General features: G+C 34.9%; 2 protein-coding genes across 2 annotated transcripts in view; one reads left to right on the top strand and one right to left on the bottom strand.

Moving 5' to 3' along the window:
* The window catches only part of Incenp (Inner centromere protein), a 253177-nt gene that overhangs the window by 106164 nt on the left and 121206 nt on the right, over nucleotides 1-25807 (top strand). Inside the window, exon 2 of the mRNA XM_073956958.1 lies at nucleotides 8975-9113. The gene's annotated coding sequence lies outside the window, so the exon portion shown is untranslated. The remainder of the gene's footprint in view (nucleotides 1-8974; nucleotides 9114-25807) is intronic.
* Or43a (Odorant receptor 43a) lies at nucleotides 10822-15084 on the bottom strand. The gene is made up of 7 exons (XM_073956966.1): nucleotides 14700-15084; nucleotides 14497-14635; nucleotides 14086-14353; nucleotides 13917-14016; nucleotides 13714-13815; nucleotides 11144-11251; nucleotides 10822-11078 (listed from the first exon to the last, which is right to left on the bottom strand). Exons 1-7 carry the CDS (start codon nucleotides 14994-14996, stop codon nucleotides 10947-10949), a joined length of 1146 nt encoding a protein of 381 aa, XP_073813067.1. The 5' UTR covers nucleotides 14997-15084; the 3' UTR covers nucleotides 10822-10946.

Below are 25807 nucleotides of genomic sequence, written 5' to 3'. Positions count from 1 at the left end.
AATATAGGAACAACGAGCGGACATCGTTATAATTCAGCGCACTAATAATGTCCCCACTAGAAAGGCAAATGAAACAAGTAAAAAAATTTTGTTCGGGCCGAACATTTTATACCCTCCCTCATAAAATTTACTAAACTAAAATGATATAATTAGTTTACTTTCCTGTCCAAAATTTTGGGTGGACATATTTTATTACCCCAAATGGATGCCTAAATTAGGTCAGAAAATGTGCCTAAAAATGTATTCAATCGGAAGTCATCTTTATATAGTGGCTATGCCCAAACATGGACCTATGTTGATTGTTTTTGGTGTTGAAGTTTTGCGCCTACTGGAAACCTCAAATGTCAAATTACAGCTAGTTCGGTTAAAAATTGTAGCTAAAATCCTGTGGGCTGTACCGAAACATGGACCTATGTTCACATTTTTTTTTTTTTGGATAAGTTTTGTGATATTTCACAATCTTAAAAATACCGAAAATAAGGACTATGTTAACAGTTTTTGCTGGAGAAGTTTTGTGAACACTGGGAACCTCAAATGTCAAACTACAGCTAGTTTAAAAATTGTTGCTAAAATCCTCAAAATACCGAATATGGATCACTTAGAACCTGAAATGTAAAATTACAGCTAGTTTGGTTAACAATTGTAGCTAAAGTCCTCTAAATACCAAAACGTGGGACGATATAGCTCTTCGAACTTGAACTGCCTATGAAAAAATACAGCAGGGACACCATGACCAAAAATTGTGAAATTTTAAAATGTCGTGTAGAGTTACGTTATGCTAATTTTAATGTTCACGGTTTGGTATCCATAATTTTCCAAACGCTCCTATGGGCATTTTGGGTTCTAATTCCGGGATTGTCAGTGTTGCGAAGATCTTAAGAATATTGACTGTAATAAAGTCGAATAGAGTTATTTGGTGGAGGGTATAAAAAAGTTAAAAGAATAAGCCGGCTATGACGATAGCTAAATACCCTTACCCTATGACTGTACAAACAAGTAAGAAAGGCGTTAAGTTCGGCTGGATTTTTTCTACCCTCCAGCACCACTGTATTGAACTAAATATTAATTATTATTATCTACTAAGCTCTTTCTCTACGTTAAGTATAATTCCTTGAGTAGAATTATATCTTAATTGATGACAATCACTTTATACTGATAATTCTCTGTGTGTAGGTTTTCTACCCATCGAGATCCCAATATACCAAGTTACATCCGCTCCAGAAGGAAAATGTATCAACACTCTTTAGATGTCATTTTTATCCTCTGACTAAACACCAATTCTGAAGGCAAAAGACCGAAAATCCGGAGGTACTTTCCATGGAGACTATATGAAGAAAATTCCAGATGAAAAGCTTTATACCCCCAATGAAGACTAAATACCAAATTTCAGCCATTTAGGTGCGGAATTGGGGGCTAAATCCTTGAAAATACCAAAAATCGGGAGGTACCGTTCTATGGGGGCTATATAAAGACATGGACTTATACCTACAAATTTCAGGTGGAAAGTTTTATATCCCCAAAAAAATCTAAATACCAAATTTCAGCAATTTCGGTGGGATGTTGAGGCTACGGCCTTCAAAATACCGAAAATCGGGAGGTACCTCCTATGAGGAATATATGAAGACGTGGACGTATACAGAAAAATTCCAGGTGTAAAGTTTTATATCCTCAACGAAGACTACATACTAAATTTCAACCATTTCGGGGGGATATTGATGCCACAACCTTAAAAATAACGAAAATGGGGAGGTATCATTCTTTATGGGCTATATGAAGACGTGGACCCATACCGACAAATTTCACGTAGAAAGTTTTATATCCCCAACGAAGACTAAGTTTCAAATTTCAGCCATTTGAGTGGGATATTGAGGCTAAAACTTTGAAAATCGGGAGGTACCGTTCTATGGGGACTATATCAAAACGTGGATCGATATACCCATTTTCAATACCAAATTTCCTAGGAGTAATAGAAACTTCTATCCTAATTATATAGCTCTATCTTAAAAATTGCGAGCTGTATCTTGATTTCAACAGACGGAAAGACGGACCGACATGGCTATTTCGACTTAGAATTTTATACTGATCAAGAATATATAGGGTCTTTGCTCTACTTTACAGGGTCTCCGATGTATATTTTGATATGTTACAAACGGAATGACAAATTTAATTATACACTCCATATTATGGTGGGGGCTATAAAAAGAATTAAAAAGTGGTAGATTTAGGATTAACAGAGCTCTCATTTTGAAAGGGAACATTGTGGTTGGTTAGTGAGACAGCTATAACCTTCATATACATAAATATAATGTTTTGAAAACCACAACACTCGGCTAGTGTTTTCTATTTCATTACAATATGTTGAAAATTACGTTGATGAATTTAGAGACCTCAGATGGTCTCCAAGACCTAGTTCGTTCTTACAGCGAGATCGTATAGGAACGGTCGTCCTTAAGCTTTCAATCTGCACAGTAGTTACCAATAGCCCAGTGACAGGTTAGCACAGCATTTAGTCTTGCAAGGTTCCATCGATTTCCATCCGACTTCTCTCTACCACTCACATTAATGTTGCCTTTGTGAATTCGCAGATCCTGCTCTAGCTAGTTTGTCTGCCTTTTCGTTTCCAACAAAACCCTTATGACCTGGATCCATGTTGGAACTACTCTGATCAGATGTCCTAACGTTATACTTTACATTATCTCACTAGCTTTGATGTGACAGTGTTTAATTTTACTGCAAGGAACATCGCTTGACAGTCGACAAAAATTCCTATTGAGTTTGATGTGTGATTCTGTAAATGTATATTACAAGCTTTCTTTATAGGCAGTATATACGCCTGAAATCTTCAGGTAGCTTTGAGACATCCGAGCCGACTCCACAATTCATCACAGAACGGTCTCTGTTTACCTTATTGTGCTGACCCATTAGTGGTGATCCATTATTTCATTCATTGCTGCCTAGAAATTTTGGCAGAATATGCACCTAACGTTAAGGAGTGTGTCAAAATATTGGGACATTTGGGCTTCTCTTAGCAAAAATAAAAAATATATTTAATGATGTAGTCATGCTAGTCACACTATTGTCACGCTATTAATTTCAACACGATCAGAAACTTAAACTGATTAATCTTTAAAACGTTGGGAGTCATTTCATAGTTATAGATTAAAATCACAAGGAAGAATAAATACCCTTGGTAGCCTAAATACTGAGGGTATAACAACCAAAATTACGGTATCATCGAAGTCACAATCAGATTAAGAATCATGGTATTCTAAATTGTACGGGAAATATAATATATCGTCGGGATTAAAACTCTATTCGTAGTTCAGAATAAATGACTTTCTCGGGCATTACATTGTTGATAAATACAGAAGACTTCGGTGGGAACCTGACATACCACCCAACGCACAATTGAAAAATATTAAAAATTTACTCTATATACTTTTAAATGTTGTTCAGTCCGCAGTGAGTAGTTTTGAAAGAAAACAAGTAAAAAAGTGTCAGTCGGCATTGCCGACAGAGATATACCCTCGGCCTATGTGAATTGAACATTTCATTCACGGACAGATCGAATGTATTTAGGGTCTTTTCAGAATGTTGTGGCCCTTTTTGAACATTTGAAAATATGGATTAGGATTAACGTTCAAAAATGTTGTGGAGGAGGTACTTAAAGGAATGGACCGACATAGCCCATTATGAAAGTAGATCTTATTTTGGGAGTCATACCTTTTCTATAGATATCACACCCACTTGTCATTTCAGTGGGTCATCGTATAAAATTTGGACTAGTATGCCAGGAAACATGAACTTGTTAACGGAAAACATAATATCTCTGTAAACAGGATCACAACAAATAGGATCGGTATACATTTACAAAGGATCTTCGAAGAGACCCTAAAGTGAACTTAAACAAAAATGTTAAACTTTTGCAGGTGTGGTACCTTAAGGAGAGGACAATTTTAGAGCAATTTTAGAAGTTAAACTAAATTTGTACAAAATATTAGAAGATCCAAAGTTTGGACCAAATTGGCTACCCCGTGCATACCATTTTAGTGACATTTTTTAAATATTGGGGGAAAGTACCGGAAGTTGTCGACCGGTATTGCCCATCTTCGAACTGAAACTTGACAAAATATGACGAAGGCTAAATTGCGGCCCAAATCGGTTGACCAGTTCGAGTGCTATAGTGGGCTCCAACCATTACACATGGTGTCATGGATTTTTACAACTTGTTGGCTATTTCTCAGCAATATTTACTTGCCTCTAAAAAAACTTGTACCATCGTAAAGGGGGCAGTGAATACAAGTTGTTACAACAAAAATCAAAGCGATTCGAGAGCTGGTCCTAATCTTAACTTTTCCGAAATTTTGTGTGGGAGGTTCCCGAAGGAGTGGACCGACTGAGTCCATATTGGAACCTCATCTGAGCCTGGTAAAAATGTTAGGATGGGGAAAATATGGACTCAATCGGTTACTCCCTTCAAAAGTTATCATGCGCACAAATTTTCCGAACATTTTCGAACTTTTGTGGGGGAGGTGCCCGAAAGGAGTGGACCGATATGGTCTATCTTCGAACTTAAACTAAGTTTAGACAAAATATTACGATAGCCAAAATTTGGTTCGAATCGGTTTATCCGTTCGAGAGTTATTGTGCGCACCAGCCAGCCATACAGACAGACGGACGTACATTGCTAAATCGACTCCAAATTGTCTTAAACGGATTTCGTCCAAACATACTTGGGGTCTAAAACCATTATTTCGATGAGACACATTTTGCCCGTATGAAAGTGTATATATGTACATACCCCACGGTGCTCTTGAAACAATTTTAAATGGAAGGTGCTTACACCTCGGAAGTTTTTGCGAATTCTGAAACTACAATGTTTATAGATGAGAAAAATCAAAAAACAAAAAAATCGCCGGAGCGCTTTTTAAAAAAATCGCGATTTAAGTTGAAATTTTTAGGGGTTGTTTAGGTTTTCGCGATTTTGCTTAGAAACCGCAAGTTCTATCAAAATGGGACTAAAACAAATGTTGTAGCTATAAAAATTCTCTACAAGATTGACCTTTATGGTATTCTCGTCGGTTTTACCGTTATTGAGATATAGAAGTTCAAATTGGGACAATTCAAATTCAATTCAATTCTGTATCGCCCCCTTATAAAACAATGTCATGACTGCAAATTCCCAACTTAAAGTTATATATCTAAAAAACTGTTACAACTTAGGATAAGTTACTTAAGCCAGTCTTGTAGGGAATTTTCACAGCTTTAAGACTTTCTCAGGTCCCATATCGATAAGACTTACCGTATTCAAGTAAAATCGCGAAACCCTAACAAAAAAACATAAAAATGTAAACTGAGCTCCTTTATCTCAAAAATGGTACAGGCTGGGAACAAATGATAAACATCAATCCTCTAGAAAATTTTCACAGCTACAACATTTTCTTTAGCTCCATTTCGATTGGACTTGCGGTTTCCAACAAAATCGTGAAAACCTAAAAAACACCTAAAAATGTGAATTTTGACCGCGATTTATTTAAAAATCCCTACAGCGATTTTTTCTTGTTTTTGGATTTTTCTCATCTATGAACATAGCTCTTTCAGAATTCACAAAAACTTTCCCTGTGTAAGAGGTTTTTATCAAAGGTTAGTTAAGGCGCACCCTTCATGACATTGTTTTATAAGGGGGCGATACAGTCAGTGCATTGTCCCAATTTAAACTTCTATATCTCAAAAATGGTAAAAACTACGAAAACACCGTGAAGGTCGATGTTGTAGAGAATTTTCATAGCTACAATATTTTTTTTAGTCCCATTTTGATAGGACTTGCGGTTTCTAAGCAAAATCGTGATAACCTAAACAACCCCTAAAAATGTCAACTTAAATCGCAATTTATTTAAAAAGCGCTCCGGCGATTTTTTTTGTTTTTTGATTTTTCTCATCTACGAACATTGTAGTTTCAGAATCCGCAAAAACTTCTAAGGTGTAAGCACCTTCCATTTAAAATTGTTTCAAGAGCACCGTGACCCTCGTTAGCATAAATGCTGAGGGTATAAAAATATATGTTTGGCAGCAATTTGGTTTTAATAGCCAAATATACCCCCACATACCCCTTTAATGACCGGCATGAGGGTTAAATAATATAAAATATGAAATCAGCGACCCAAGAAACAGTAGTACCCAAGTTTTGGTAAAAATCCATTCAATTTTAGATTTTTGGTCAGGTTTTTCGGAAAATTGGCAACTGGGTTGGCATTTTAAAGGTTGTAACGACATTTTTCACATTAATTTCACATTAAAGGTTCCCAAGGGTCAGAAAACTCCACGAAAAATTATTGACAAAGTTCTACATTTTGGTGTAGACCCCACATAAAGCACATAAATTTACATCCCAATATTCTCTATTTTGAAGATTTTATTAAATGTTAGTTGGTGGAGTAAAAGCCCAAGGATGACACCATATCATATAAGTATAAAACATACTTACCGTGATAATCCAGGTCGAAAGTTTGAAAAATTATCGCACGAAAATGTTCACGAGTTAATTCCATTTTTATACCCTCAGTCTTTATGCTAACGGGAGTATACACACTTTGATACGAAATAAGGTGCCTCATCGAAAAAACGGTTTTAGACAACAAGTATGTTTGGACGAAATTCGTTTCAGACAATCTGAGGTCGATTTAGCCATGTCCGTCCGTCTGTCTGGCTGGTGAGCACGATCACTCTCGAACGGATCAACCGATTGGAACAAAATTTTAGGTATCGTAATATTTTGCCCAAACTTAGTTCAAATTCGTAGATGGGCCATATCTGTCCACTCCTTCGGGTACCTCCCCACAAAAGTTCAAAATTATTCTGTAAAATGGTGTGAACGATAACTATCGAAGGTAGCAATTGATTTGGTCCATACTTTGCACATCGTATTATTCCTTTTAGATATATATCGGTTTCGAATATGGACTATATCGGTCCACTCCTTCGGGTACCTCCCACACAAAATTTGGAAAAAGTGAAGTTTAAGAGCTTCTAACGAATCGTTTTGAAATTATTTCCTTAGGTTTTCCTTTTGGCTCCCTTTACGATGGTAAAGTTTTTTCTTGCGCAAGTCCATACTTCCTGAGATATTGGCCTAAAAGCTCCAAGAACCCCTGACGGCACCAACCACAATGACAAATCCGCAAGATAATTCTCGCAGGGAGTTTCTGATTGGTGCAGACTTTGCACATTGTGTTATTTCATCCAGTCCTGTATCAGGTTGGAATATGGGCTATATCGGTCCACAGGTACCCCCCGCACAAAACTCGGAAAAAGTGAAGTTTAAGAGCTGCTCTCGCATCGTTTCGATTCTTTTTTCTGTATGTTGTTCTAGCGGCCTCATTTACAACGGTACATTTTTCGGAGTAAATAAATACTTCCTGAGATAAAGTTCCAAAACCCTGCCGGCATATACTAAAATGGCTATTGTGCAAGATTTTTTTCAAAATTTCTTCCAAACTTAGTTTAAGGTAATTTAATATTTCGAGTGCTTTATGAAGAAGTTTGGTTACTAAAAATGTTTGGTATATGTCAATGATTTGGTATAGTCCCACATTACGGTATCTACAGATTTTAAAGCAAACTCATGATACAAAATCAATATATACTTTATATACGCCAAAATTATTGTGATTGGTTTGGTTGTTTTGTTTTTGGTCAAGCTGAGGGTATATCTCCGTCAGCACAGCTGACTGATATTTTCTTACTTGCTTTTTTTGGCAAACTAATTGTTCCAAGTCACTGTAAACAACTCAACTCGTACGTCAAAGAGTGCTGGGACGGTTATGCTAAAAATTTCAAACTTTTCAATGGAAATGTAAAATGGCATCTGGCAACACTGCGGAAAATTTTTTAGTTCCCTTCGTAGTGGCAAAGAAACCTATCCACATTTTGTTACAACTCCCCATATATCGGTTCCTCCCCACAGAAATTGCTGTAATTTGGATGGCGGATTCTCAGATTGGTTGAATGATACAACAATACCGCTCGATGTAAAGTATTTTGGAAGATTTTTATACTGCAGTGACTGTAACTTGGTATATCGGATACTCAATGGATAGAAAACCTCCACTCTGAAAATGATCGATATAAGTTTATAGTTTGGTATATACCACAGATTTTCCTATTTTCAAGGTTGTGATCGCATCGTCCAAATGGTATTTCCGATTTTGAATGGGTAGAAAATATTAATGTCTCATTCGAATTAAACCTTGTTTAAAAGGAAGCGATATTCTTTAGTTAGCATATTCCACTTCTCCTAGGAATAAATCTTGACATGGCGGAAGAAATGTTCCTAATTGTTCCATTTTATTTACTTACAACTTGTATTGTAATTCGAACGTAACGGTGTTTTTACTTGTTTTTAATTAAGAAGAAAATCATAACTTACTCTTTTAAGAATGCATGTTTGGTTATTATACACGAATTAATTTTGAGATTTATGACCTTAATATGTTGGGCAGATCGCCAACTTCAGATGTTTTAACCTCAAAAAGGTTTAGCCTTCTCCAATATAACTGTCGTTGGGTTTACTGTAGTAGCCTTTGTCCGAATTGACTTTCGACTTTCATATACTGTCGACTAAAAAATAAACGCACACATTAATTGTGATTCCATTTTTAAATCTTCAAGCATATTTAAAACTTTCTTTTATCTAAATTTGTCGTTACTTTTGTAACGTTTTATTTATTGTCTTGAAAACTGAAACGATTATTTTTAAATGCCAAGCAAAATCCAGCAGATTATCTCTTTCGGTTTGTTTTGGTTAGAGATTAATAATGCACGTTTATTTGAATATTCTCAAAATTTCATTCATAAATAAAAACTAGAGAAAATACCGAAACCCACAAAAACAAATTTTGCCAATAATACGCAACCGTTTACGTAGTCATTACTTATATGGACATAAGTATTGATGATCTTTTATTATTTTTTGCAGATTTTAAGCACGTCTACCGTATAATGTTGCGTCAATTACTCCAACGTGTACAAATTAGTTGTCCGGTCGTTAAGAACACCGGGTGGAGGCGGACATTTTGCAGCAGCATCACCGGTGGCAATGTTCATGTGAACAATCGGTAAGTGTTTGTTATGTTCTTTTTGTTTTTCTTTGCGTATTTTATCAATTGAAGAAATTTTCCATATAAGGGAGGAACATGTTATTGACGTTATTATTTGTGAATGTTTTCATTGGTTTAATTAAATTAATTTTTAATAATTAGCAATTTGAATTATTATAAAAAATTATTAAACTTTCTTGTTTTTAAATTTAAAACAAAAAATTTGATTCAGCTGAATCATTACAACTAAATAAATAATAAACATTATTATTTAAATACATCGGTCCGGTACCTCACCCACAAAAGTTCGAAAATGTTCGGAAAATTTGTGTGCACGATAACTCTTGAAGGGAGTAACCGATTTGGCCCATACTTTGCACATCTTGAAATTTCTACCAGACAAGGTTCTAATATGGACTCAATCGGCCCACTTCTTCGGGCACATCCCACAAAAAAGTTCGGAAAAGTTCTCGAATCGATTTGATTTTTGTTGTAACAACTTGTATTCACCGCCCCACGTGGGACAGTACAAGTATCATCTGGGTCAAGTCCATACTTCCTGAGCAAATAGCCTGAAAAGTGCAAAAAACCCTATGACACCGTGTTTAGTGGTTGGAGCGCAAGATAACTCTTGAACGGATCAAAATTTGGTCTTTGTAATATTTTGTCCAAACTTAGTATAAGTTCGAAGATAAGCCATATCGGTCCACTCCTTCAGGTACCTACCCCACAAAAGTTCAAAAATGTTCGGAAAAATTGTGCTCACGATAACTCTTGATGGGAGTGACCGATTTGGTCCATACTTTACTCATCCTAATACATCTGCCTTATGTATATCAGGTTTGAATATGGACTATTTGTCCACTCATTCGGTTACCTCCCACTCAAAATTTCGGATAAATTCACTTTAAGACCTGCTCTCGAATCATTTTGATTTTTGTTGAAGCACCTTACATTCGCTGCCTCAATTACGGCGGTAAAAGCTGTTTTCAGGTGCAAGTCCATACTTCTTGAGAAAACAGCCCGAAAGGTGTAAAAAAACCCCTATGACACAATATGTACTGATCAACCGATATGGTCGAAAATTTGGCCTTCGACATATTTTGTCCAAACATTGTTTCAGTTCGAAGATCGACAGTACCGGTCCACAACTTTCGGTCCTTCCCCTCCAATATTTAAAAAATATCACTAAAATTGTATGCTGGATATCTCTTGAACGGGGCAACCAATTTGGTCCAAACTTTGGATCTCCTAATATTTTGACCAAATTTAGTTTAACTTCTAAAATGGTCCTTTCTCTCCACAAAAGTTCAACATTTGTGTCTAAGTGCAGTTTAGGGTCTGTTCGAAGATCCTTTGGAAATGTATACCGATGTTGTTAGTTGTGGTCCTGGCATACTGAAATGACTAGTGGGCGCGGTATCTATCAAAAAGATATGACTCCCAAAATAAGATCCATTCCTTTAAATAGCTCCTCCGCAACACATTTGAACTCTAATCCACATTTTTGTCAGCAGGTTCAAATCTCCAAAAAGTTTAAATTCAAATAGGCTGAGGGCAAAGCCGACTAATCGTTTTTTACTTGTTATGATCAGAGTTTCGGAGTCGAGGTATTTTTGGGTCGACTCCGACACCAGACCAATTTTTTTCACGACTCCGACTCCGGGTCGACTCCGAAACCCTGGTTATGATATATATTTATTTTAATAGAGAACAACAACAGTAATAAGAAGTGGAATATTTATTAACACACATCATTACTACATATGTATTTTTGAAATTGTGCAAACTATAAGCGGTAGCTAAGATTTTTGCTGTAATTGTAAACTGACATTAAAATATTAGCAAAGTTTACTGTTCATTGTTGAGTATAGTTGACTCCTTGCCCATCATTCCCTTAAACATTGTGAAATAAGTATACGTGGCATTCAATAAAGCTTGAAATGCTTCCAGAGTCATGGGAAATATACCACCAGCTCTTATCTAATAAAAAATATTTTTAAGGACAATAATGAATTGTAACGGTATTAAAAGTACAAATATGTTACCTTTAATGGTGTCTGGCTTCGCAACATCAATATAGCGATACATTTTCTTATCTTAATATTAGATTTTGTCCAATTTATATTGTATGCGGCATCGGCAATTTTTGTGCTCTGAAAAAAAAAAAGGATCGGAATAATATGAAAAGTTGACCAGCATAAATACTGCAAAACAATTTTCCGGGAACTACCTCGAAGGGTCTTATATAAATGTTTGGAGCCTGAGCCTATTTTTAAATCCATGATATGGAGCCACTGTGACAAGGCCGAAGATAGTTCGATGGTACAGAAAACATCACAGGATTTGCACTACCGTAGGTAGCATCAAACATTGACTAAGTTAAAAAACTCTTCGAGTCATGAAGGCCACTACATGTCGGCTTTAGAATCTGCAGTTGGGCTATCAAATTTTTCATATTGACGTTTGCTGTCAGACTATTTCTACATTTTAAATCATCAAATCATAAAAAATCATTAAGTTCGGCTGGGCCGAACTTTTTGTACCCTCCACCATAACATATGTATTTTAAACTAAAATGAAATAACTAGTTTCCATTCCTGTTAAGAAGATTTTCGACCACGGATACCCTAACTGCCCACATTAGGTCAGAACATGTATCTGTCTTCAATCGGACGGTACCTTCATATCTACATATATCAATAACGATGACCAATTTTAGTGAAGACGTTTTGTGACCACTGGAAACCTTAAAAATGACAGATAGTTCTACTACAAATATGGATAAATCCCACAAAAAAACATAAAATTGGGAGGTATGGTTATACGCGGGCTATACTAAAACATGGACCAATGCTGACAATTTATCGTGGTAGTTCGGTCAAAAAGTGTACATAAAATCCTCAAAATACTTAAAATCGGGAGTATCGTTATATGGGGGCTAAAACAAAACGTGGACCTATGTTTACAATTTTTTATGGATCACTTAGAACCTCAAATGTCAAATAATAGTTAGTTCGGTCAAAACATGGAGATGCAATCCTAAAAATACTTAAAATCGGGAGGTGCCGTAACATGGGGGCTATACCAAAACTTGGATCTATGTTGAACATTTTTGATGGATTAGGTTTGTGACCACTGGGAACCTCAAATGTCAAATAACAGGTAGTTCGGTCAAAAAATGTAGCTGTAGTAGAAGGTTCCTTTGTATATGGTGTATACCGAAAACATGGACCTATGTTAAAAATTTTTGATAGAGAAGTTCTGTGACCACTGGGAATGTAAAATAACAGGTAGTTCGTAAAAAAAGGGCGATTAAATCCTCAAAATACCTCAACCTCCATGCCAAAACATGTTGAGAGTTATAGGTGGAGAAGTTTCGCGACTGCATGGAACCTTCGTTGAGGGTATTAAGCTTTCCACCTGATACTTATCGGTATAGGTTCACGTCTTCAAAACGGTGTTTTAGCTTCAATATCCCACGGAAATGGCTGAAATTTGTATTTAGGCTTTGTTGGGTATCAAACTTTCCACCTGTAATTAGTCGCTGTAGCTCCACGTCTTCATGTAGCCTCCATAGAAAGGTACCTCCCGATGTTCGGTATTTTAAAGGTGGAGGCCTCAATATACCACCAAAAAGTTAAAATTTTGTATTTAGTCTTCGTTAAGGGTAATAAAATGTTCAACTTAAAATTTGTCGGTATAGGCCCACGTCTTCATATAGTCCCAATAGAACGGTACCTCCCGATTTTCTGTATTTTGAAGGTTGTGACCTTAATATCCCACCGAAATGACTAAAATTTGGTATTTAATCTTAGTGGGGGGGTAATAAAATGTTCCACCTAAATTTGTTGGTATAGGTCCACGTCTTCATATAACCCCAATAGAACGATACCTTCTGATGTTCGGTATTTTGAAGGATCTGGACTCAATATCCCGCCGAAATGACTGAAATTTGGTATTTAGTATTGCATGGGTGTATAAAATATTCCAGAAGAGAATTATCTGTATAGGTCCACATATTCATATAGGCCCCATGGAATCGTTCTTAGTCTTCAATATTTAGTCTTCCCTTGCAAAAATCAGACAGTAAAGGTCCACCTTTTTGTATAGCCCTAATATAACAAAGATTTAAGATTTTTTGAAGATCTTTGTGACATTGTTCTACCAAATTGATTGTTAATTGGAATTTCATGTTCCCAGAAGATAGAAAACTGAACTGAGATTGTTGAAATTTATTACTACACGTACCAGAAGCTACTAAATCTCCATTTGGACAATTGTAAATATTGGTCCATGTTTTGGAAGGAACACTTCCATATAAAAAATCTTCATCCAGGAATAAAATAAGCATTTTGAAATTGAATTCGAGCGAAAGTTATGGTCCATTTAATAGGCTGAATATTAGCTGATCGTCATTTTACGTTTATCTTTGCTTAATCTCTAATCTCTTCTAAAACATCGTGCTAATCGAACTGTAATTGTGATATGTACAGCGACGATAAATGTTTTTGTTTGACTCATTTCACCCCCTAAATATTTTACGAGAAATGAACTATGGTATACATGTGGTATGGTAAAATACATTTTTGGCCAAACAAAAGATAGTTGTACTTACCTCCCAAGAAAACTCATTAGCATGCCAATATGGTATGAACAAAGCATAAAGAATGCAGAAAATATAAATGCAAATTGCTATTTTCGACATGACATTGTCCATCTGCAAAAAAATTCGAGAAATGCATAAACATATTAAGTTATGACTGATTGATGATGAATCACTGATTGGTTGATTCATTCATTCTTTGGCTTTTCAATTACCACAAGAAAACTAGCCAAAAGTACACACAACATTAACGTGAATAGCAATAATTCCACCAGGCACACAAATGACACCAAACATTCCAATGTTTGACAATAACTGTAAATTTGGAAAATGAAATATTAAAAGGAACCGGCCTTACGAAAACTGGACATAAATAACACTTACTTTATAATTTTATGATGGAATCTTATTAATTCCATTAACTGTTTTAACATTTGCTCATCATTTTCATAGGGCAATGATTCCAATTTGTGGCGTAATATCTGCAATAAACTTATACCAAATGTTAGGCATGCAATGAAGAGATTTGTGAATGGAACATAGGTAAGCACACAGAACGGCATTGAGATGAAACTTTCCATTACATAGAGGATTTCATACATGGGACTTTTTAGATGGTCACACATTGGGATGTAAATGTCATATGGCAAACCTAAAATGTCAAATCTTTGTTATTATCAAATAATAATATAATTTAATTGTTACTTGTTATGCCCAATAAGAAGGAATTAACCTCTCTAAGCCCTTCTACAAAGAAAATTTAAATTGACAAAAAAAACGTAAACACACACTTACTCCGTTCTTCCAAAAAGAGTGGAATCATTGCTGAAGCTCCAGCTGCACCAGCAGCAAATAGAAAACTTAAATTTGAAATCATTCGTGTCCTACGAGGTATATGTTTTAACAAATCCCAATCTTCTCTATCCGATCCCATCTAATGAAATTCGATAATTTAATAAACACACAAACATTTTTAAATACTTATTTTAGCTTATTACCTCAATTTCATGATACCAATTTTCAATCATTTCAAAAAATTCTATAAATTTACATTGGTTTTTCCTAACGGTTAAAATTCGCACCAATGCATTGAACAAAATCGCAGTCATAAAAAGACCAATGGCAATGACACTCATATCGTTCCAATTATAGGCAATATTCATAAATTGACACAAGTTAATGAAACACGGAATAATGAGTATAATCACAGGTCGATCTATCCTTTCATAATCTATAAAACCCAAATACTTCCACATTTTAATGTTGAAACTGAACAAGGGATGAGTGTAGTACATATTTCTATTGATAATTATCTGAAGCTTACTAAATCCCGACTGCCGCAAATGAGTTTGTGTTTTCAATGTTATACAACTCTAGTCTAACAATTCTTGGATTGCATAGCCTTAGAATGTATAACGTGAAGCGCAATTTAAAACTATTAAAGGATAATTGATACAAATTCATAGATAGTTTGCATATTTAAATGGTTTATAATTCTAAATGTTTAAACAACTTGTATTGCAATAATTGCAAGAAGATATTTTATTAAAATTGTTGGGATGCATCGTGAAAAAAATGGGCTAAGTCAACTTTTAATGAACTTTGAAACAACAATATAACAATACATACGGCATGTCAAACAAACCCAGTAACTCATTTTAAGGTAATGTAGTCAGAGATGGCCTGTATGATGATTTTTTAGGCTTTCGACGGTCAGAAAGTTGTAAACGTCATATATCCGTAGAAAACGCATAAAAAGTATTAAACGTCATAAAACTCACAAATTGAATGTTACCACCAGATTTTTTCAATTAATACTAATTCTAATAGCCTGTCCTTGTTATTAAAGAGCCTACGTACTTTTTTGGAAATTTAAACACATTTTTATTATTATTTTATTTTTTTAAAATAACAGAAATGATTGATCAAAAAATTGGATTAAACACATAGTACGCCATCTACAATACATCCTAAGCACCACGTGTGATTCAAAGAATTTGCTGGTGAAATAATAAACAAACATACATATAATGCCCATATAATATAAAAAATATGCAGAAATGTATATTTTTTGAATGAAGTCTTTTTATGTTTGTTTCGTTTTTATTAAAATGGGATCTCAAAAAGAAATAATAAAAGGAGTTTTTTAATTATGAAAAACAAGGATTTTTAGGTTATAAAATTATATTGTTTATGCGATCAAAAACCTTTTTGCAAGGTTTACGAAAAATCAGAAATGTATGTCATATACGTCATAATTTCCAAATAAAACTAAATTTTTAAAACGAAGAAAAATAGTTTTATTTATATGAAAACAAAACTAATTTCATTTATGTAATCAAAAATACTAATAAAAGTAAATATATATTTAATTATATACACAATCTGGTTAACTAAATCTAAACTTTAATGATAACACTGTGTGCCATTTTTTTAGTCATGGTTTATTAACCACATTCTGACACCACAGCGTGATGGAAGACCAAAAATAAGAAGACACGTGTCCCCGCGTTTTTCCCTATCACTTCAACTTTCGCGGTTATGGGCCGACAGAGACCTGCTTTGATGTCTAAAGGTATCATTTGTCAGGCACATATCTTATAAACCGCTTGGAATTTGGGATTACTCGTGGAAGCAAAGTTGTAGCTCTCGTCCTAAAGAATAATTATTGTGAACACATAAAATCCATTCGACCTCACTTTGAAGGTCCAATTTCCATTATGATTTATTTCGGATTTTAGTCTGTAGATATCCAACCGATCAAAATTGTAGCATACAACAAACTAGAAAGATGTTCCTTAGATCCCAATAAACACCTTTCTAGAACATACGAACTCTGTAGAAACGGTTATTAATGGCCAAAATAGCTAAACAAATGCGAATTTTATCCTCTTTTCTTGGTTTCCGCTCCATAGATACTAAACCGTTCAAAATTCAAGAAAGCAATCAACCACAATAATGTATAATGCGCTATAATTTGTTAATTATTACGCGCCGACTCAAAATTCAACAAAAAATCACAGTGATTTTCATCGCAATTTTCAACAAATAATTTAGAGTATATTTAAAAAATAATAGGTTATTTATTATTTACTATGGTTTCAATCAGGCATTTTTGGCCAAAACTATATTTTGAAGTTTCAAAATTTTAATTTATTTTTGCGCAGAATAATAAAAAAACACTTCAAATTAACCGAAAGTAATTAGTTTTTGTAAATACCGTTAGTAGCCGTAAGTGAGCGCAGTGCCAAAGTTGACAATTTTTTGTATAAAAATAAAACAGACGTTGTGCTGTAAAATATATACCTTTTGTTGTGTTGTGTCGTTGCTTAAATATGGAGAAGTGAGACCAAAGTTATTATCAATCGGGAATTTATAATGAGTACTTTTAAATATTAAAAAAGAACGAAAAAAATTGTAAAACTAGCGTAGTAAAATCAATGTTTGTATATATATTGAAAATTATTTTTTCAAATATTTTTTTTTTAATATATTTAATTTTTAATATACCCTTCGCCCGCAACTAATCAATTTCATATCCACTTTAAAATATTTTGTTGTTATTCAAACAATTGAATTACAACAAAATATGGACTCAAGCTGAAATAAACACAAAGATGTAAAATTCTGCAGTCCAACAATAAAAAAACGCCAACAACAATAATAGGCATCTGCACGGCCTTGTTGACCAATGCGTAATGCAAAAACAACTTTCTTGTTGTTTTTACCCCCGCTTATTGAAGCAACATTCCTATGTTCGTATTCTTTGCGAAGCAAAGACGACATAAAAACAGTGGTGGATATGAAATTATTTAGTTCGACTCAAATTGTAGGGTAAACAGCTTTAGGGCCATACAGCAAATTTCTCATTTTGTTTAATTTGCTAGATGGCTTTATTGACCTGTTTATCAATACAGAGTCGGCGAAAAAGGGAACTGATGAAGTTGTTTGGTGACAACTGAAACTATAGTATTCCCTACCCTTCGCCCGCAACTAATCAATTTCATATCCACTTTAAAATATTTTGTTGTTATTCAAACAATTGAATTACAACAAAATATGGACTCAAGCTGAAATAAACACAAAGATGTAATATATTTAAAGTAATATTATTTAAAAATTCCGAATATGTCCACCTCCAAATCGAATTTGGAAGTTAGCAAGGGTATGTACCAATTAATTCAGAAGTCAATTAATTCAGAAGTCAAATCTTGCTTAAATTTGCCACATTTAAAATAAAGTGGATTTTTCTATTTTAAAATGGGAGAATTTTTATATAAATACATGTTGTGACTGTACGTAGTATCCAATTGAAATAGAACGGTACTACCCACATCTATCAACCGATTTTCCCTATAATTCATATTTAAGGGTTTCAGAGTGTAGAAAACCTTCAAAATACGCAAAATCGTTGTATGGGGGCTATATGAAGGCAATACCCCCAATGAAGACTAAGTACCAAATTTCAGCCATTTCGGTGTGATAATGAGATCGAAACCTTCAAACTACCGGAAATAGGGAAGAGCCGTTCTATGGGGACTATACTAAGGCGTGGAGCTATACCGACAAATTTCATATGAAATTTTTAATACCCCAAATGAAGTCCAAATACCAAATTTCAGCCATTTCGGTGGAATATTAAGACCACAAACTTCAAAATACCGGAAATAGGGAGGAACCGTTCTATAAGGGCTATATTAAGGCGTGGACCTTTACCGACAAGTTTCTGAGGGAAAGTTTTATACCCCCAACGAAGACTAAATACCGTGTACCTATACCGACAAATTTTATATGGAACGTTTAATATCCCAAATGAAGACTAAATACCATTTCAGTCAGTTGTTTTTAAAAGTCAATATTTATCCATGTTTAGATGTGGCTATAAAATCTGTGCTGGATCTAACAAAACCAAACCTCTAAAGGTTTTTTGTTCGGTAAAAGTTGTTTGCACACATTAACTATAAAATGTTGTACAATTCCATTTTAGTTCAAGTGACAGAGGTTTATCCTGCATACATTCAAATAAGCACACATTTCTTAATTGCACAGAAGTCAAGGACAGAGACTAGTTCCGAAATCAATCTAGCGATGAATAGAAACTTTCAGCGTATTATATCAACAACTTCAAAAATGCTGATCACACCATATTGGTGTGATTTAACTAAATAATATACACAGCAAACTGTTTGACAACTGAATATGTCTGTTTTCAAAGGAAGTAAGTTAATATGTTCAATATAATACTAATTATAATTTCTTAAGAATTTGTTTACATAAATTTATTAATCAACAAAATCTTCGGCTCATTACTAAGAACTAAGGAAATTACGTTTCCCGAACTTCCATTTCAAATAAATGCTAATTATTCATTTGTTAAATGATTTATTGTTTTTTATTACTTAATGTTATCAAATATTTTTATGAAAGTTTCCGATATTCCAATAATTGAAACACTAAAAATATTTCGTGTGAAAATAAAACGTTATCAAAAGCTACCCAAGAATATTTGTTGGGTATGATTAAATAAGTTGTGGTGTTACTTTTGAAAACGTGAGGTAGGTCAGGCACTTATTGCCGAAACATTTTATCACACACAAAGAAATTAAAATTTGCTATTCTAGAAAAAGTAACAGACCCATATATGTACATTAATTCGAAATTGTTTTGATGTTATTCCAAAATCTCCAAAGCCAAATGTTGCGTCAAAATCTTGTGGTTGATGATGGCAACAGTTGCTTACGTATTAATAGCTATTAAACTATAGCTATTAAACTATAGTTTAAAAGAGGGCGTATGTATTGAAATGGTGACGGCACTAACGACACACGATATACTTAATTGGAAATTGAAAACAAAAATAATTAAATACGATAAGAAACAGATACTAGGGGAATTATAATTATAGAAATATATAAAGATTTAATCGTTAATCATGAGATTGAATTAACCGGAAATAGGAAAATAAAATAGTACTAAAATAACGTCTGTAAGTGTTGATTTTATTCGACCTTTCTTGAGTAATGTAAAGAAGAAGACTTTTTTGAGCTTTAGGCCAATGTGGGTTTTTATTTGTTTATTTTATCCAATATTTCGCAATTATATAAATTGCATCCTCAGGGAATCTACAAAATATGTTTCTTAATATTAATATCACAGCTCTAATTAAACAATTAAACTAATAAAAAATGGAAAAGTCAAAAAAGTCTTTTTCTTTACACTAAAATAACGTCTTTAAATTGTCTTTTAAGAATCTCAACAGGACAACTTGGCATTTGTTGTCGTGGTTCTAACTAATTCAAGTTTTTTACATAAGATTTGTTAAGACGGTGATTTGTTTCATATGTGTATGTGATATAAAAATTTAACAAATATTTAACCATGTCTAAATCTGACTTTCACCAATGTCAGTCAATAGGGTTCGTTCTTGGACAAAACAGTTAATTGATAAACATTCCAAATCAATCGAGTAGTCGGAGGATATAAACTTCAATAAAAAATTTCACTTTTAGAACACCATAGTAATGAATATATGTATCTATACTCAACTTCTTCTGGCATTCCTAAACAAAATTAAAATTATATAAGACAAAAAAAAGTAGGTCTTCTGTTTCCAAATTTTAAAAGGTCTGCATCCCTGACTGCCTGGGTCCATAAAGAATCGGGATCAGGGCCTGTGTTGGTTTTCATGTTGTCACTTCGAACCCAATACAAATTTAGGCGGTTAAACCGTCCGGATCTTAACTGGGCTCAAACCATTCAAGTTGGCCTTGAACGACTGCTTTCAAACGTTATAACTAATATTTTGTGCCAAATTTCTGCAGTCCAAGTGGAGAACATTATTTTTGTTGTTGTAGCAGCTTAGGTTTCATGCTGGATTGGCAACCGATGGCCGAAACGCTTTTGGTTTCAGGGCATCCTTTACAAAATTCCCGCAGCAGTGGGATTGTAGATTTAGCTGCTGATATTATCATATTTCTCAGATAGAATAAGTGCAAGAAGTCAGCTATGTGGGCATAGCACCCGGCGCTAATATTGTGCAATTATCCGCATTCTTAATTCCACAAACGAATGGCGTCTACACATATTGTTGATTAGTCCACCTTTCAAGCATGCCTGGAGGGAAGCCTTGTCTAATCCCTCGAACAGCATTGCATTGTGTCGACGGCCTTCAATACATAAAGAACCACCATGATTTTCCGGTCACAAGGCCTGGTTCCCTCGAATTATATCTTTGTTGTGGATTAGGGTGATGACTTTTTACCTGCAGTTAGGTTAGATAAAATCTTACATAAAAGGTGATGCGACAAAAAGACTTCACGCACAAAATTATTTTAAAAATTTGTATTTATATTTTTTGACAATTCTTTAAAGTCACTGTAAGCAGATACATACATATATAACTGAACACAAGCTTTAGAACCACATGCATGTAATATTAGATAGAAATGCAAGTAAGAGGTCGTACTTCTTGCGGCAATGATCAGCCCACGAGCAAGAAATGAATGAACATATTTTACGCAACTTTTCCGGGTTTTAGGCATCACATTGCAGATGTTTGAGATCTGCTTAAACTCTGCAAAAGGGATCTCACTTCTTTCAGTGAAAAAGAGTTGTGTAGTTCCGGAAGAAACTATTTCCAAGGAACTATTCCGGACAAGGAACTTTTGTTAAACGGAAAGATCGATCCATCGAGGAACTAGATTATCCAACTCTCCAGTGAATTGACGGAAGTGAAATCTAATGACGTCTGCGCAGCCACCTGTTTCCGTAATCTCAATTTTACCTTGGTGACGGCTGCGTTCAATTGAGTATAATTCCTCATCAAATCCTACACAAAGAAGTTTTCAGCTCATCTTCCATAACAACGCAAGATGAACGATTTATCCATATCCGTCCGTCTGTCTGTTTGACTGGCTGGAGCGCTCTCGAACGGATCAACCGATTTGGTACAACATTTGGTTCTCATCATATTTTGTCCAAACTTCGAAGATGGGCCATATCGGTACAATACTTGGGATACCTCTTCCACAAAAGTTCGACAACTCTCGAATCAGCTTCGAATGTGGACTATATCGGTGCACTTCTTCGAATGCCAACCACACAAATTTTCTAAATTTTTGGCACAAGTGCAGTTTAGGGACTCTCGTCGGATCGGCCTGACTTTTTGCCAGTAGGTTGTGCTACCCCACTCACGACGGTACATTTTTTTACGGGAGCAAGTCTATACTTCCCAAAAGCTCTAAATAACCCAGCCGGGACAAAATTACATGACTGGTGAGCACGAAAACTTACGAATTGAGTATCCGATTTTGCCGAAACATTGCATACCGTAAAATTTCTTCGGGTAACTCCCTCACAAAAGTTCAACATTCAACATTTTTATATACATAGGTGCAGCCCTTAGTTCGAGGATCGTTTTAAATTTTTAGCGGAAGTACTTCTTGTGACCATGTTGTAGTCATTGTGGTAGTCATCATATTACAATAGTATAATTTTTGTCGAGGGAAAGTCCATACTAACGTTCTTCCAGACTTATCTAAGAAAACTTAAACAATATTATACCATTTTATTTATAATATTTTACCATTTTTTTAACAAATAAAAGTCCTCTGGAGCACGCTAAATTCCAATCTTTACATTTTAAAAATCGGTAATGATAGCTCTGTTCCTTTACGTGCAAGAATCTTCAAGTTTTACCACTTTTTACTCGAAAAGCGTTCCTTTACTTCGGACACCATACCATTCATATGGGAGCAGTTTACAACTTCTACAACTTTTGCCGGTTTTACCATTTTCAAAAGTAAAGAAACAGACCAGATAATTGCGGATTATTTTGAAATCTGTATGATATACAACAGAAAATGATACATATGTATAAAGATCTTCGATTCAAATTCTCAACACTGACGATTGTAGGGCATTTAAAACATGTGGGCTAAATATATTCACAACAACATCAACAACAAATCTATGTCTGCGATATCTAAAAATCATGTGTGTGTCGTCACAAGATTCGCAAGCCGTTCTGCTTGAATGAAATGCGTAACAACTGTGATTTTGTTTAAATTGCTTTCGTTTAATTGAGATTGGTGCTGACTGATTGGTTAACTAAATGCGTTACGTATGAATATCTTAATAGTCTTGAGATAAGAAAAAAAAAATACGAATGAAAACAGAAAGGTTTATACAAGTATGTACGTACATAAATCGATCCTATTCCACTTATGGTTTATCGTTCAATGTCGATTAAAACAATTGTACCCTACATCTAGCCAAATGTTTAAATGTTTATAATTTTGATAAATATTTTAAATACCGTTGAAAGCTAGTGAGAACCTGCAATATATACATACATAAATTTTTCAGCATGTCGTAATTTATACTAACTTATATACCGACCACTAATGCCGACCATAACCCTTGGAACATTTTGAACACTTGTTTCGTTATGAATTCACATACTATATGTTAATTGAATGCCCGTGATGGTGGAACTCTTGTGTGTCGATGTGTAACTGTATGTATTATGCATTTGTGAAGGTAAACGCATGAAATACTCGTTACCATTGGCAAATTATTCGTTATCTGTAACAGGTTGTCTAACGGTATTCTTCCCAACGCAGGTATTAATTTTCACTTAGTAACGCATTGATATACAATATTCTAATATCTATCAAGAAATCACTGACAGTTCTTTGTTTCCAAGCAGGCACAACACATTTCAACACTGACCAATGTTGCACAATAAAGAAATTTGTTTAGATTTTTACCGCAAAAACGTATATATGATAATGTCTATAATAGCAAAATGTGTGTGAAGTGAGATGGTGGTGATTAATAATGTTTTTTAGTCTTTTTGTTTTTATTCTCGAATAATTTGCGGAAAATTTCATTATTTAAATTACTTTGAGAATTGTGCTTAGTATTTATTAATTGAAATGTAGTTGTTTGCCAACTTTGGCAAAATAAAATTCATACAAATTTAACTTTCATTTTCATTCTTAAAATGTTCAATATGGATTGGGAATGTTACAACGTTTTGGGGATCGTACAAGAAGCGGGGGATTGGAACGTGCGTTACATACAGTGTCGGCCAAAAGTAAAGCACCCCCTCAGTACATTGTTGTCCACCATATGGAGGGTATAATTAAATTTGTCATTCCGTTTGTAACACATCGAAATATTCGTCGGAGACCCTATAAAGTATATATATTATTGATCAGCATAAAATTCTATGTCGATTTGACCATGTCCGTCTGTCCGTCCGTCCGTCCGTCCGTCTGTCTGTTGAAATCAAGATACAGCTCGCAATTTTAAAGATAGAGAGTCAAAATGTGGTACAGAAGTTTTTATTACTTGCAGGATGGTTGGTATTGAAAATGGGATATATCGGTCCACGTTTTGATATAGCCCCCATAGAACGGTACCTCCCGATTTTCGGTATTTTTAAGGTTTTAGCTTCATTATTCTACCAAAATGGCTGAAATTTGGTACGTAGTCTTCTTTAAGGGTATAAAACCTTCCCCCAGAATTTTGTCGGTATCGGTCCACACCTTCATATAGCCCCCATAGAACGGTACCTCCCGATTTTCGGTATTTTTAGGGCTTTAGCTTCATTATCCTACCAAAATGGCTGAAATTTGGTACATAGTCTTCTTTAGGGGTATAAAACTTTCCCCCAGAATTTTGTCGGTATCGGTCCACACCTTCATATAGCCCCCATAGAACGGTACCTCCCGATTTTCGGTATTTTTAAGGTTTTAGCTTCATTATCCTACCAAAATGGCTGAACTTTGGTACGTAGTCTTCTTTAGGGGTATGAAACTTTTCCCCAGAATTTTGCCGGTATCGGTCTACACCTTCATATAGCCCCCATAGAACGGTACCTCCCGATTTTCGGTATTTTGAAGGTTTTAGATTCATTATCCTACCAAAATGGCTGAAATTTGGTACGTAGTCTTCTTTATGGGTATAAAACTTTCCCCCAGAATTTTGTCGGTATCGGTCCACATCTTCATATAGCTCCCATAGAACGGTACCTCCCGATTTTCGGTATTTTTAAGGTTTTAGCTTCATTATCGTACCAAAATGGCTGAAATTTGGTACATAGTCTTCTTTAGGGGTATAAAACTTTCCCCTAGAATTTTGTCGGTATCTGTCAATACCTTCATATAGCCCCCATAGAACGGTACGTCCGATTTTCGGTATTTTGAATGTTTTAGATTCATTATCACACCGAAATGGCTGAAATTTGGTGCTTAGTCTACGTTGGTGGTATAAAACTTTCTCCAAGAACTTTGTCGGTATCGGTCCATGCCTTCATATAGCCCCCATAGAACGGTACCTCCCGATTTTTGGTATTTTGAACGTTGTGGCCTCAATATTCCACCGAAATGGCTGAAATTTGGTGTTAAGACTTCGTTGGGGGTACTCAAACTTCCCCTTTAAATTTGTCGGTATAGTCTACGCCTTCATATAGCCCCCATGGAAAGGTACCTCCCGATTTTTCGTATTTTGAAGGTTGAGTCTTCAATATTCCACCAAAATGGCTTAAATTTGGTATTTAGTCTTCAATGTGATATAGAACTGTTCGCCAGAAATATGTCTGTACAGGTCCACGCTTTCATATTGCCCCATTTCTGACTAAAATTCGTCGGTATAGGTCCACGTTTCGATATAGCCCCCATCGAACGGTACCTCCGGATTTTCGTAATACTGAAGATTGTGACGTCAATATCCAACCGAAATGGCTGAAATTCGTTATTTCGTCTTCCAAGAGTTATAAAATATTCCAGAAGAGTATTATCAGTATAGGTCCACGTCTTCCTATATCCCCATAGAAGCTTACTTCTTGATTTTCGGTATTTTTTAGTTTTAGCCACATTCTCTTACCGAAATATAGGAATTTTGGTATTTAGTCTTCTTTGAGCCTAAAAACTTTCCGTCAGAAATTTGTCGGTATAGATCGACGTTTTGAAATAGCCCCCATAGAATGGTGCCTCACATTGTTTTACCGAAATTGCTGAAATTTAGTATTAAGTCTTCTTCATACACGAAAGGAAACTAATTATTCCTTTTTACTTCAATACAACTTGTGGTGGAGGGT

Source organism: Musca autumnalis, unplaced genomic scaffold (assembly GCF_047663935.1).
Source record: "Musca autumnalis isolate F117 unplaced genomic scaffold, ASM4766393v1 scaffold_5, whole genome shotgun sequence".
In the NCBI taxonomy this organism is placed as follows: Eukaryota; Metazoa; Arthropoda; class Insecta; order Diptera; family Muscidae; genus Musca; species Musca autumnalis.
This window is presented reverse-complemented; position numbering and strand designations above follow the sequence as displayed.

Bases quoted from the DNA above. Each gene is read 5' to 3' on its own strand.
- Or43a (XM_073956966.1), bottom strand. From the start codon at position 14,996: ATGTACTACACTCATCCCTTGTTCAGTTTCAACATTAAAATGTGGAAG. The intron at 14,017-14,085 runs GTAAGTGTTATT...CCAAATTTACAG, and splicing joins TTCCATCATAAAATTATAAA to TTATTGTCAAACATTGGAAT. The intron at 11,252-13,713 runs GTAAGTACAACT...TTTTTTTTTCAG, and splicing joins CTAATGAGTTTTCTTGGGAG to AGCACAAAAATTGCCGATGC.